At 45.3% G+C, this 13,288-nt stretch overlaps 2 protein-coding genes across 9 annotated transcripts in view; both read right to left on the bottom strand.

Annotated features, from left to right (window-relative positions):
* oca2 (oculocutaneous albinism II) overlaps positions 1–2,253 on the bottom strand; it is a 47,369-nt gene extending 45,116 nt beyond the window's left edge. Inside the window, exons 1-2 of one of the 2 annotated variants that reach the window (XM_047588300.1) lie at positions 2,139–2,253; positions 1,939–2,011 (exon numbers count right to left, since the gene is read on the bottom strand). The gene's annotated coding sequence lies outside the window, so the exon portion shown is untranslated. Of the gene's footprint in view, positions 1–1,938; positions 2,022–2,138 lie in introns of those variants that run through there. The other variant, XM_047588302.1, reaches the window with a different exon arrangement.
* Positions 2,254–4,086: 1,833 nt separating this feature from the next.
* Positions 4,087–13,288, bottom strand: part of herc2 (HECT and RLD domain containing E3 ubiquitin protein ligase 2) — a 38,352-nt gene continuing 29,150 nt past the window's right edge. For 5 of the 7 annotated variants that reach the window (XM_047586568.1, XM_047586569.1, XM_047586571.1 and 2 more), the window contains exons 74-91: positions 12,781–12,906; positions 12,528–12,683; positions 12,102–12,416; positions 11,790–12,004; positions 11,450–11,627; positions 11,198–11,359; positions 10,325–10,416; positions 10,077–10,216; positions 9,796–9,983; positions 9,403–9,600; positions 9,202–9,285; positions 8,629–8,770; positions 8,322–8,516; positions 7,930–8,042; positions 6,008–6,198; positions 5,822–5,927; positions 5,520–5,732; positions 4,087–5,070 (exon numbers count right to left, since the gene is read on the bottom strand). In XM_047586568.1, coding sequence (XP_047442524.1) covers positions 4,798–5,070; positions 5,520–5,732; positions 5,822–5,927; positions 6,008–6,198; positions 7,930–8,042; positions 8,322–8,516; positions 8,629–8,770; positions 9,202–9,285; positions 9,403–9,600; positions 9,796–9,983; positions 10,077–10,216; positions 10,325–10,416; positions 11,198–11,359; positions 11,450–11,627; positions 11,790–12,004; positions 12,102–12,416; positions 12,528–12,683; positions 12,781–12,906 — 3,087 coding nt within the window. In that variant the 3' untranslated portion in view covers positions 4,087–4,797. The remainder of the gene's footprint in view (positions 5,071–5,519; positions 5,733–5,821; positions 5,928–6,007; positions 6,199–7,929; positions 8,043–8,321; positions 8,517–8,628; positions 8,771–9,201; positions 9,286–9,402; positions 9,601–9,795; positions 9,984–10,076; positions 10,217–10,324; positions 10,417–11,197; positions 11,360–11,449; positions 11,628–11,789; positions 12,005–12,101; positions 12,417–12,527; positions 12,684–12,780; positions 12,907–13,288) is intronic. The other 2 variants (XM_047586570.1, XM_047586575.1) reach the window with 1 other exon arrangement.

Genomic DNA, 13,288 nt, shown 5'->3' with positions numbered 1-13,288 from the left:
CTACCATTTCTCTGAAATCTGGATCAAATTAATCTAGTTTTATTCTGATAAAACTGACTTATTTTTTTCAAAAATTAATAGGTGCCCCCACTTTTCATTTAAAAATTTACTGTTTGTATTTGGACTTTCCTGTTAGCTTATTGTACCAAAGGGGCTATATAATTTACTTTCAATTAATACTTGAATACGTGTTTTGAAGTGAAGCAGAAGTGCAGAAAAGCTCTTCAGTAGTTACAGTAGCAATTAATGGTGAAAATAAAGGAGGAAGGATACGGATCGACAGATGAGAAAAGGCTGGTTGAAAGTTGCAGACACACAGCAGCCGTGTGTCTTTGTCTGCCCCCCACATGCAGTCACATGCTGCTGCAGCCAGGCGCACAGGACCGCCTGCTCTCTGTCTGTCTTTCTGCCTAAATCATCCTTAGCCGAGCAGCATCCCTCACCCCACATAATCTGAACGCAGTGGCCTGAAACCTTTCTGTTGTGCAACTCAACATGACGTCCTCATGTCTAGATTTAACACTGAAGCGTAATTCGGTTGCTTTATTGCAGACGTAAAAATTGTGCATTTTTATTAATGTGGCACCTAAACGTGACGGCCGATGTCTCCACCTCTCTGACGTTGGGTTTGGGGCTTTCTCACAATTGGACCACAGTCTGTGAGAATCAACAACTCCACATCCTGACCCATCATCCCAAACACCGGATTCCCTCGAGGCCGAATTCTCAGCCTGCTGCTCTGCACACGGACGACACATGACTACAGAGCTCACTATCAAGGCAACCGCATGGTGAAGTTCACAGATGATACAAACAGCAAAGAGCCAGCTTATAGGCAGGAGGTGGAGGAAATAGGGAGGTGGTACATGAGAGGAAGATTAGAGAGATGATTGTGGACTGTGAGACTGGCATGGCTCCCTACACCAAAGAGCAGCTGTGGAGTTGGTTCCTTGCTTCAGTTACCTTGGAGTACATCTGACCAACTCCTTCACTTGGCGTAGTAGCAACTCTTGTATTATCAAAAGGGCTCGTCGTGGCTGGTACTTCCTGAGGAAGCTGAAGAAGGCAGCGCTGAATCCCCTCATCCTCGTTCTAGAGGTGTGTTGCTGAGAGCGTGGTGAATTCCTGCATCACACAATGATGCAACGGGTGGAAAAGTCTCCACAAAGAACCACTGGATGCATCTTACCACCCATACTAGGCGTTTACATCAGCAGCTGCAGGGACCAGGCGGCCCGCATCATGACAATCTCCGCCCACCCTGCACACGGACTAATTACCCCACTTTCCCTCAGGCAGGAGGCTGCTCAGCATCCAGGAAAGGACCACTAGACAGACCACTGCCAGATGCTGTCACCATGCTACGCCTCAGCACAAAACACACAACACATGCTGCGATAACCCATGAGGCTGTTTATTAATCATAATTATTTATTGATTTTGTATTTGGTTTATATTTAATTTTATAATCTCTCATATTTACACGTAAACGTCCATTAATATGAACTGTCCCATTTTAAAAATCATCCAATCGATAAATCAATCATTTATTTGAAAAGACCCTCAAGAAGAAGTACATCAACTCTGAAGCAGAAGATTGGGATCCCAATGGTGCCAAATTCAGTGCAGAGTTGCCGATGGGTTTATTAATCACAAGCAGACATTGACAACCCCAATGAGAACCTTGATAAGATCTTCATCTGCATTATTTCTGAAGGAAGTTGCTGGAGGTTCTTTAAGCCTAAATGGCTTAGGAAAATTCAAGGCCTGGATGTCACCAAGGATTTAAACCTGCCCATAATCCTGTGGCCTTTACACTGTTTAAGGGCTGGTGTTAAGATTTCTGTTGGGCACCAAAATCTGCGGTATAGAAACTCAGCTCTGGCAACTGGCAAAGATGGGGCTTGAGACCTAGCCTTGGCTAAGGACAGTCATTACCTGGTCCAGGAGCAGGTGAGAACAGAAGTGTCGGTACAACAGGTGAGCTGGATAGTGGAGCTGCATCAACAAGCTGCAAAGACAAAATGAGAACAGCCATTGGTTAGGAAAACCTCCCGGTTGCATCTGTGTCAGTCCATCTGTGTCTGACGTACTTTCAGCCTTATCTAACCTCTTCTGCAGGGACAACATTGACTCACCATTATGTTCCCTCTGTGGATGAGGTAGATTGAAGCGCATCCTCAGCTGCTGTCCCCCAAACACATCCAAGTCCTCGTGGTGATTGCAGACTCGATCTATCTGCAGTACCTCAGACTTGGCCGAGCAGCTGTAATCAGCAAGCCACACAAACACCTTGGTCAAAATTTGGGCATAAGCCCCACCCCTAGACAGCCAGCTGGGTTCTTCAGACAGTCAGATGATGGCGGATGATGGTGGAGTTGGGGAAGAAGGCCCATTTTTGAAATTGCAAGAAACCTCTGAGGCTAGAAACCTCTGAGGCAGCCACTTACAGTCCACTGGGGAGAAAGGTGGAGGAAGCCGGTTTGGGAAGACGTGAGCCAAATAAAGAGACGGAGTGAAAGAGTGGTGCAGAAAGGCGGTCACCCTTGGTGAGGAGTTATGGTGAACGAGAAGCACAAGAATCCCAATAAACCGCACGTACAATGACTAATGATGTGCACAAATGCAAAATTAAGGCTGAGATTGTGGTCTGAAAACACCCTGATGTGGCCACCAGTTTCCTCTGTCACCGGTTGTCATTTAACACAGATTTGTGTTAGAATACTACTCACATACACATACTTAAAGTACTTTGAGCCAATGGGATTACTTCATTGTTTTTTAACTGAGTTGTGAATCTAACATGAAATAACCAAACTAACTTAACCTAACATATAAAACAAATTTTGACGAAGTTGAAGAAGTCCAAGCAAATTTTAAAAAAGAATTTACAGGAAGCCATACTAGAAGTTGACTGAATTTGGTGTGGTTGTGCTGAAATCTTGTTGGCAGACTCTGTCCAAAGACTGAGACAGAGTCATAAGCCAGACCACACCCATCTTCAAACTCCCAGCCTTCACTTTGATCTCAAGCATGTGACTGCAACAAAAAACTGACACTATGGGATGGACAAAATCCCCAGACAAATAAACACCCACCAAAGCACTTTTAGACAGACAGGTGAAAGCAATGTTGTTGTGGCTGGTTTCAAAGCCTGTTGTATGACCCGTATAAATATTTAGGGTATAAATACCAGTGATTATACTTCCTTTGGAAAGCAGAATCAAAACCTTCCCAGCCAATTTTTTTTAAGCCGACTACTTTATGTAACAGTCTTCATAACACATCACTGTTGATCGAGGTGGTCCTTCATTCGTGCCTTTAGCCTGGACTGTATTGTGAAGCACCTGACTCCCACTAGCGTAACGTACTTTGTGATTATGACTCGAAAAAAAAGCACTAAGTCTTCAAGGAATGCTAATTATTTTTAAGCCAAATCAAGCCTTCATAAAACAGTTTTTTTTTCTCCTTCTCTCTCGTGACTGAACCTGGACTGTGCATGATTTTACAAGCGGATGGTGAACACACACACTTAAGGGAGGGTACTAGAGCTTAAGACATTGTGAGGAATGTGTAGTTGAGTTTACGCATGAGTGAGCGGTGGTCTTGACATCCCCTTAATCGCATCACCTTTTTTTTCCCAGCACGTGAGGGAGGCGCTGGCCCCTCATGATGCTCGAGTACTGCTACGACACGTCACAAAGGTAATTATGAGGTTGGGGGTAGCCCACATGCTACACACAGCAACAGCACTGAACACCATCAAGGTAACACTGCACCACCAGCATCCCGTTACAACCTCTGCACCGTATTACTGAAAGGGACTCTTCAAGAAACAAAAAAGAAAATCGGATTTAATGCCGGCTAAAGCGCCGCCTGATGAATAGAGGCAAAATGACCCAGTTTGGGAAAATTCATTACAAGGGTTTCATGAGGAGAGCCTAGCCTTTAACCCACATACACTACATTTAAATAACCCAAATCCAGACTACAACGTCTGACAAAGATTTATGTAACCAAAGAAATCTAGGAAAGGGATGTCATTCTACATGGAGCATGTTCAACAAAAACAAACAAAGAGGTCTCTTTTTTTTCCTTCTTGTTGTATTTATTAACAGAAATGTATTAACATTTAATATGCAGGAATGAGTCCTTCTGTGAATACATGGCACAATCATATTATATACATTCTTTAAGGAGACAGTGCACAAACATGATGGAGGGTAGGGGGTAAAATACAGGAATCTTAAAATGACCCTTCAGTGGGCTCTGACGGACGAGAGCCGGATGACTGACACTGACTTCTTTATTTTTTTTTTTAAGTTAAAAATGTTTCTTTTCTTTTCTTTTTTAATAAACAAACATGGCTATTACCAAGAAACAAAAAGTAATACTACTTTTCTTTTTCACATCAATTTCTATATACAGTCTAAGGACAAGTAATTCACATAAACCAGAGGGAGAAATCTACCACAGTGCTAGGCTGGAGCCTGTTTTTTTAATTTATTTTTATTTATTTTTTTAACTCTGTAACTGTAGTAATATACATAAATCTCATGTAACACAACAATCACATGTGCAGCCGATCCCCTCACCTCCTCTTAAAGAAACTAAATCAGAGCAAACGTGTGTTTGTTCCTCTCTTTAGCTTATAATGCTTTTAAAGCTCATTGCACATCCCGCCCCTCCACAGACGCTTGTGTCTTAGCCTGTGTGAATGTGTGCACTAATAAGTGAGATTAAAGCAGTCTCTCTGTGTTGCTGCTCTCCTTCAACTCGCCTGCCTGTGACCAGGTTTTAGTGTCCTGTTAAATAGTCCTGGGTGGAGTCGGAAGCGAAGGAGTCTGCGTCCTCGTTGTCGGAGTCTTCGCTGCTGTCGTCGGCCGCGGGCTCCCCGGAGAGGGCGATGCGGGCGTAGTCGTCAGTGTCTATGGACTTGCAGAAGTGGATCGCGTATTTTAGTTTCTCTTCCAGCACCTGTCTACACGAGTACCTGGGAAGCTTGAGCAGGAAGAAACACGTGTAGGATTCTGGCAGGAAGTGGTCAGGGGGGTTGTATTTATCCAGCACCTGGAGATTAACAGAAAACAGCAGGTTGACATGTGTGTTTAATGCCAACACAACAAATGACTTTAGCTTTACATTCACTGTTGAGCATAAAACACATAACATCATATTGTGTTGCTGCTCCACCTGTTCCTTTAACGTGCTCTTTGTCACAAACCTGACTGAGATCAAGACACATAATCAACAACAAAGCCAAGGTAATAGTCTCCCTCACCTCTCACAGATCAACTGTAAGCCATCACACACACTGTTAACACAACAACACATGAGTGCACACACTCACTGCAGGTATAGGATCCTACGGTGCAGAAGGATTTGCTCTGGCAAAATCCTAGTTCCCACAGTGGCCCCAGCCAAGGCGAGTACCTCGTCTTGTTGTCTGAATAATGTTCTCGTCATTGAAAGCGTCTCTTATTTACACCCATGTTTCATTGTTTGACATTTCTTCTCACCTGCACGACAAAATCCCGTCCCCTGAAGTCGGCGATGGTGCGCGGCAGACGCGTGCGACCCCAGACGAACCTCAGGAAGAGAGACCTCTCTGTGTTGGAGAAGGACTCCATCACCTCCCAGAACCACTGGATGAGCGGCGCCGTCGGCTCCACGCCTTTATAAGTGGCCACAGACTTCAGCAGGTGGAGGGGGATGTCTGGGCTTCCACACACCTGACAAAAAGGAAAGATTTTCTGTCAAGTGCACCCATATACACACAGGAGGCGAATTAACAACCTAATACACCTCTCCCCCTCCTCACCATAGTTTCCAGCTCGTAACCGGTGAAAAGTGACAGCAGGGGAACGGGAACCACTCGAGCCATTCCCTCGCGCACGGCCGACACCTGCTCGTCAAACTCGTGGAGCCTGCACGGCGATAAAATAACCAAGTGTAAACACAAACCCAACAGCAAACGTATTTGTGTGCATTCGGCGCGTTTTCTCACCTGTAGTTTATTGCAAGCCGGACATATTCTGCACGGTTCTCCAGGGTGATGTGAGAGTACTTGGAGCTGAGCTGGATGTCCTGGCCGCTGGCGTTGGGCACTGTGAAGGGAAGCGTCATGGCCTCAAACTCCTCGGCCGTAGCCTCGTTGTCTCGGATGTACATCAGGCCGGGAATAAAATCTTTATCAACCTATGAAGAAGAGTGTAAAACAATTTTTAAACATAACAATATATAATAACATAACGATATTTAAAAGGAATTCTCCTTTTAAATATCTTCACAATGTATTTATTTATTTGCATACACATGAGCAAAATGTTCATGTGAGCTCCACGGCAAAACCCAACCATTCTCATGTCTTGTGCTAAATTAATTTCCAATCTAACCTTTGTAATTTCTCAGGGGCTAAACCACAAAACAAGAGCAGCTTTGTGAGGGACTACAGCCTTTTCTCCACTCCGCTATTCTTCCAAATATGTTGCAGGAGCTCATGATCTGAGCGTGAGCGCAGGAGCGGGCTCACACCATCTCTCAGACAAAAACAGATGTTGTGGCTGACAACTTCTTCCGCTCAAATGAACACAAATTTCAACATTTCTGAGGAACAGACTGTACAATACAGAGCGAGCAGTCAGCAGGCTTAGGTTTTAATCTGCGGAGGAATGTATAGGAATGTGTTCTCTCGTTATGATGGAGACCACGGGGCTGGAAATGTTACACAATATCAAACATAAAGGGAGAGATTTTCTTTTCCAGACAGAGGGATAATATTTTACAGCAGGGGTGTCGAGCAGCCCTATTTGATCTCAAGGGGACTGGACCAGCAACACAAAAGCGTATTAACATATAAATAACAACAACTCCAAATGTTTCCCTTTGTTTTAGTGCAAAGAAGTACATTATGAAAGTTTTTACATAATTGACTCTATTACAAAACATGTAACGAACAACCGGACATTTCTTAAGAAAACGAAGTACAATTTCTGTTTAGTTCTCATGTCTGAGAGTTGTGTTATGTCCACAAGTCTTACTCAATCCCATGGGCCAGATCAGACCCTCTGACGGGCCGTTTTTGGCCCACGGCCTGTATGTTTGACACCTGTGGTTTAGAACAGGAAATCTTATGAAGTAGCACAGTGTACAGAATGTTAAAATAATGTGTAATTACGCTATAATACACCGATCAGGCATAACATTATAACCACTGACAGGAGAAGTAAATGGCATTAACCATCCAGTGACAATTCAATGTTCTGCAGGGAAACTTTTGGACCTGAAAAACATCTCAAGGTGTTGACCTGGCCTCCAAATTCACTAGATCCCAAACTGATCAAGTATTTGTGGGATGAACTGGAACAAGCCTGATCCACAGAGGCCCCTCCCCTCGACCCACAGGAACCAAAAGTCCCCACTGACAACATCCTGTTTCCAGACACCACAGGACACCCTCAGAGGGCCCATGTCTGTTCTCTGATGACTCACAACTGTTTTGGAGACACAAGGAAGACCTGCAAAATATTAGGTAGGTGGTCATAATGTTATGTCTGATCGGTGTTCCACAGTGTGATCACTGGATGAACAACCTCACGCCGGAACATCTTCTCCATTTTTAATCTCTTAAAAGGTCAGTTCTGATCATACAGTAGCTACAGTCTGTTCACCCAGAGCTTTCAGGCCTCACAAGGAACTAGTATAAAATGCGGAGGAATGACAGTTATTGGACCTTCAAGTAGTTTTGTTTGCACTTCAAGATCCCTTACATGACTCCTGAGTGAACCTTGAGAAGAAAAATGTTCATGTGAGCGGTTCTGGCACGAGGCCCAGTGTTTGAAATGTTTGCTACACTTTCACTCTCAATCCCGATGAATCCTCCTGAATCCGATTGTTCAGTGAGGAGCGCGGCTGTCTGTGCGTACGTACTTCACTGAGGTCGGCGATGGTCAGGTTCATCCCTGCCAGCTGTTTCCATACAGGCTCTGCCAGATTCAGGCTAAGCGGGCTTCCAGTCCGGATTGCAATACCTAGAAGCACTCCTGCAGACACAGCAAGGCAGAGCCCATTACCCACAGATCAAACATGAGCAGTCATCCGTCTCTGCGTGGTGGAAAATGCCTCCAACTAAACAGATGAAATACCTGCACCAGCGTGACGCATGTGTGTCTGTTCTGTCCAGACATCCAGTGTATACAGTATTTTATCAACAGAAATGCACATGAATAATTTGGGGCCTTGTATAATAAAAGCATATTTTCAGATGCTTTTTATCTAGGATTAACAATTCAGACCTGACTGGGAGATTAACTGGATTATACCTAGGAAGCGGAACATGCTCATGTGAAGAGGGGACTTGGCTGCAGGGTTGAGCAGGAAACAGTCCCTGTTGGCGCCCGACTCATCGCGGCCGTTGGGGGTGACGATGAGCAGAGGAGTCAGGGCGTTCTGCAGCTCCTCACACATCTCAGCGATGGACTCGCTGTAGCCTCCGCCGCAGTCGTCCACAGACTCCCCTGAAGAAAAAAGGATTGTATTGAAACGTGTGAAGAAATCTGTCTGACAATCAGTGCAACTTCCAAGACAACTGTATGGGAGACGTATGACAATGTGAAAATGGACACCTACCGACAAATTTAACCTTCCACACGCGATGAGGGAGCAGCAGACTGTCCGGGCTGAACGAACTCATTTTGGCACACATCTGACCAAACACAGACTTAGTTCCGTCTGGACCAGCCAGGCCCCCTTTGCTGCGGGAACGCTTCACCTATAGGGCAAAATACAGGTTTAAGGATTCATTTTTGTTTCTGTTCTGCGCTAAAATGTTTCCTGCTAGATAGAAAGGAAGTAATGATGTGCATGAACGCGTGAATATGACAGCTCCAGACACACCTAGAATTACATGCCAATCCAAAAGAACGTGTGGAGTAAAGCCTAAAACTCAGATGAGGACTCCCCACAGACAGGAAGCTGGGCATGATCACACACCATGAAAAAAAAAAAAAAAAATCCCCTTATGAAAGACATCACATGTAACGCTCAGGAGCCTCCCAGTGAGAGAGAGAGAGAGAGAGAGAGGAAAATTACAATAAGAAGGAGAGAAAGAGCCTTGAAAAAAGATCAAAGTGATTGAGACACTGTGTGCGAAAAGGCATAGGCTCAGAAATATGGGTTGTTTACATGCGCTTCCAATTGTACCTGTATCCTGTTGAGCTCCACCACGGGACCGTGCTGTCTGTCCCTCACCATGGTGGCTTGAACCACCTTCCTGAACGCTGCCTCCTGTTCACACACAAAAACATCACGTTCTATTCAAGTTCTATTCAAAAACATTCAATCATTACATGACTACATATACTGCCGACAGTGATTCAGACTTGGAGATCCACGCCGTCTCACCTTGCCCTGCGAGATTAGGATGCCCCTGAGCGTGTCAAAGCCCACTGAGGGGCCGTGGCCTGTCTGACCCAGCCGACCCTCCAGGTCAAACATGGGTATGCACGGGCAGAACAGCTCTGAGATGTGATGCAGGAGCAGAAGCCTGTTCCTGAGGGCCATGATTGGGATCTCTTGCAGATGGTTGTACTCCATGGGAACCTTAAAAAACAAAAAACAGGACAACAGACATTTAAAGATTGACAGTTAGCAGGTTTAGACATAGTAAGGACTGAAAGTGACTTTGATTTATTATTTTTGTCTGCGAATCATTACTGCCATCTACAGGAGGCTGTGTACAGAGAACTATTTTCCAAAATATAAAGAAGCTGGTTGATTTTTAATGGCGTACTGTACCTGTGCAGGTAGTTTTCCAGCATTCGTGGGCTTGCTGGTGGACCAGGCCAGAGTGTGAGCAGAGCCACAGGCCACCCTGTTGATCTTCTTGCCCTGCAGCGCTGCCACGAGCCGCGGCCTCTGGATGGCATTAGTGGTCCCGTCTCCAAGTTGGCCCTCATCGTTGTCACCCCACGTGTACACTTCTCCTGAGCCACACAAAACAGATATGAGTCCAACTGCTGGTACCAATTGATGACAAATGGCAAAGAGAACAATATGGAAATATATGTTCTTCCTACCATCCTCTGTGCAGCACACACAATGCAGTGACCCTGTGGCGATGGCAATGACTTTTTTCCCTTGTAGCCCCTGCACCTGTCTGGGTCGGCGAACGTGGTCATCAGAGCCGTGACCCAGCCGATGGTAGTCCCCTTTCCCCCTTTAAATGACAGAGTACACACCAATACACTCACACGGATGATCTCATAACTTAAAACAGTAGCACAAAAAGCTAAATCAGGTCTTCTCTGTATCATACTGTACGTACCACGTGTACACTGCCCCAGATTTGGTCAGAGCCACGGAAAACTGAGAGCCACACTCCACTTTGACCACTCCGAGACCGGTGAGAGAGTCGATCTGAGCACAGACAACCAGTTAATCAAGCATCTGATTAATCACCAACGACATAAAATTAAACTACTGCCATGTTGCGTGTGTCTATGTGTTTGCAAGTGGAAGCAGATCTGCCATTTAAAAAGCAAAGCCCTTCTGTTCCACTGAAACAGATGGAGACAAATCTGAAAGATTTACATGTTGGCATCAGGCTGCCACTTTGTAGCTACTGTTTATTTATTTAATATGGTTTATTAGAAGCTTGCCAATAAAAGTCTGACAATCATGTTAAATTTGGGCCGTTTCATTAGTAGGCTCTGGAGGGGTCGCTTAATCTTACCCCATCACATACTTGACAACATGTCCAAGCCATATATCTACATCTATCTGTGGAGGTCAATCTATGTCCCCTGGTCCAACTGATTTTATTAGCAGTTTCATTTGTTTGTCATTTAACTTGAGAACCCTTCTGGTACTTTCCTGCCTCTGACCTATCTTACATAAGAAAAAGTGGTTTCGTTATGAAGCGGAGTCATGAAGTTTAAGAATGCTGGAAGGTCTATGTGTTCATCAGGTGCACTCTCTAGTTTGCCCATGGACACGGAGAAAGCTCAACAATGTGCCTTTATCTGCTCTCACACATTCAACATACGACAGTCTCTCCCTGCTGCAGGCTGATTATCTGATAAAACTCTCAACAAGAAATGAATAAGTTTGTTTCACTGCATGTCATACTGATCTTTAAAGGAACAAAAAAGATGCCTTTGCTGATCTCTAATACAAACGGCTGGATAATCTGCTTTACCTTCATGGGGATTTTGCAGCCATCACTGCCTCCCCGGCCCAATTTGCCATAGTCCCCGTCTCCCCACGACCAGACCATGTCATCATCCGTTAGACACAGCGTCTGGGCGTCCCCGCTGCCGCAGGCGACGTCTATGACCCTGTGGCCCTGCAGTGCATCCACCTGGATAAGCCACACAGACATGTTACTTGTTTCCCGTTAAGTGCACCATATTTGGAGTCTTGTCAGAAACTAAGCCAAGTGGTTACAGACCAGTTTGGGTTTAAGCTGGTCTTCGCTGTCTCCGTGGCCCAGTCGTCCGTAGCGACCCTTGCCCCAGGTGAAGAGCTCTCCGCTGGCAGTGATGCAGGCGCTGTGTGCTCCTCCGGCTGCGATATCCACCACTTCCACTCCCCTCAGGGACTCGATTACACGAGGACGGTCACAGGGGCTAAAGTCAAGAGGACTCAGTTACTATAAAAAATACTTTTTTTTTTTTTTTACACCTTTCTCATCCTCAATTCTTACAGTGACATGAGCCTGCATTGGAACTGTGTGTGTTATGAACTGAAAATAGAAGATGAACATGTCTTTTAGTTAATAGAGTCTTAACCTTCTGTTCCCATGGCCCAGTTTTCCATCCTCAGCCTCTCCCCACGAGTAGACTTCTCCCTCAGAGGACAGCGCCAGGCAGTGCTTTCCTCCGGAGTTCACAGCCACTTTTCTGATGAAGACGTGTTGGATGGACTCCAGTAAAGTTGGAGTTGACACAGACTCTGTGCCACCAATACCTAATCTGCCCCCTGCTCCATATCCTGTTGCATACAGCTGAGGATCAAGAAGAGAAAAATAATTTAGTGTTACATTATCTCCTTGGAGGTCTTCAGATTCTCTCGCTACAACCAACAAGGTTAAGAGTTAAGACCTTTCCATCAGCAGTGACAGCAAACAGCGTCTGCTCCCCTCCGATGAGTTGGACTGGGCGCAGTGTGGCGAGGGCTTCGGTGGGTGTGGGTACTTTGACCTTTGCCCCCTCGATGCCCCCCAGCTGCCCTCTGTGGTTGTGTCCCCAGCCATAGATGGTGCCGCTCCCCCCTGCGGAGAGAGTCCAGTCGTCTGGGCGCCGGTTCATCCACTGCACAAGCTGCTCGTCGTGCTCGCGCTTGAACAAGTCGTGGCTCTCGTGGAGCCCGTTCATGTTCTCGTGATCCGCCATGAGCTCACGAATTTTCTTCGTAACCTTCAACGGGATCAGAATAAAGTAGGAATATGGATTATGAACATTTCTCAGCCATGACGGGAAAGAGAAAAAGTGAAGGCTGGCATAGACGGCACAGCCAGGCGCACCCACCTCATCCAGGAAGGGTCTTGGTAGAGAGGTTCTTTTATCTAGAGCTACAGCCACTCTGGAGGCGGTGCAGTAGCGGCGGAACCAGGCCCACTTGTGAGTCTCAGCACAGCAGGGTAAGGTGTCAAGCTCAAGGTCACAAGCGAGAGCAACCAAGACCTGGACACATTTATCAAATTAGCCTCTAACAGAAATAAAAATCCAATAACTCATCATCCTATGGTGGCACTATGTGAGGAAACAACCTCGAGGATACCTTGAAAAATGGACTATGGAGGAGCTGCTTCCCTCCCCTGACGATGGGGTCCTCATACTCATACTGCCTCTGTAGAGCCTCAGGTAGCCCCTTCACAAGAGCAGCCAGGGCACTGCCTGTGAAACTCTGGAAGAAAATAAATTATTCAATTACATAATTTACTAGAAATATACAGGACTTATTTCAAAACTGGTTTGAGTCTGCAAAAAATATGAATGTATTTTTTCATGTTTGCCATTGTTTTATAAGAAATGCCTAAGTATAAAAGAAATTGTAGCACTACAGTGGATGCTGTGGTATGAAAGTCAATGCATAAAAAAAAAGAATGGGCATAAATGGGTCTTAAAGACAAATAAATATCACTATGACAACAAAGTTGGGTGCTGCAATAAAGTGACCAGATGAAAAATAGAGATTGAACAGTGCCAAATATTCTCAGGATCAATTAGCATTAGTCAAACTGATTGATAGTAACAAGCAGTGCCTTGTAGCAATTCTCATATATATA

The sequence above is a fragment of the Mugil cephalus genome, chromosome 6 (assembly GCF_022458985.1).
Source record: "Mugil cephalus isolate CIBA_MC_2020 chromosome 6, CIBA_Mcephalus_1.1, whole genome shotgun sequence".
NCBI lineage: Eukaryota > Metazoa > Chordata > Actinopteri > Mugiliformes > Mugilidae > Mugil > Mugil cephalus.
This window is presented reverse-complemented; position numbering and strand designations above follow the sequence as displayed.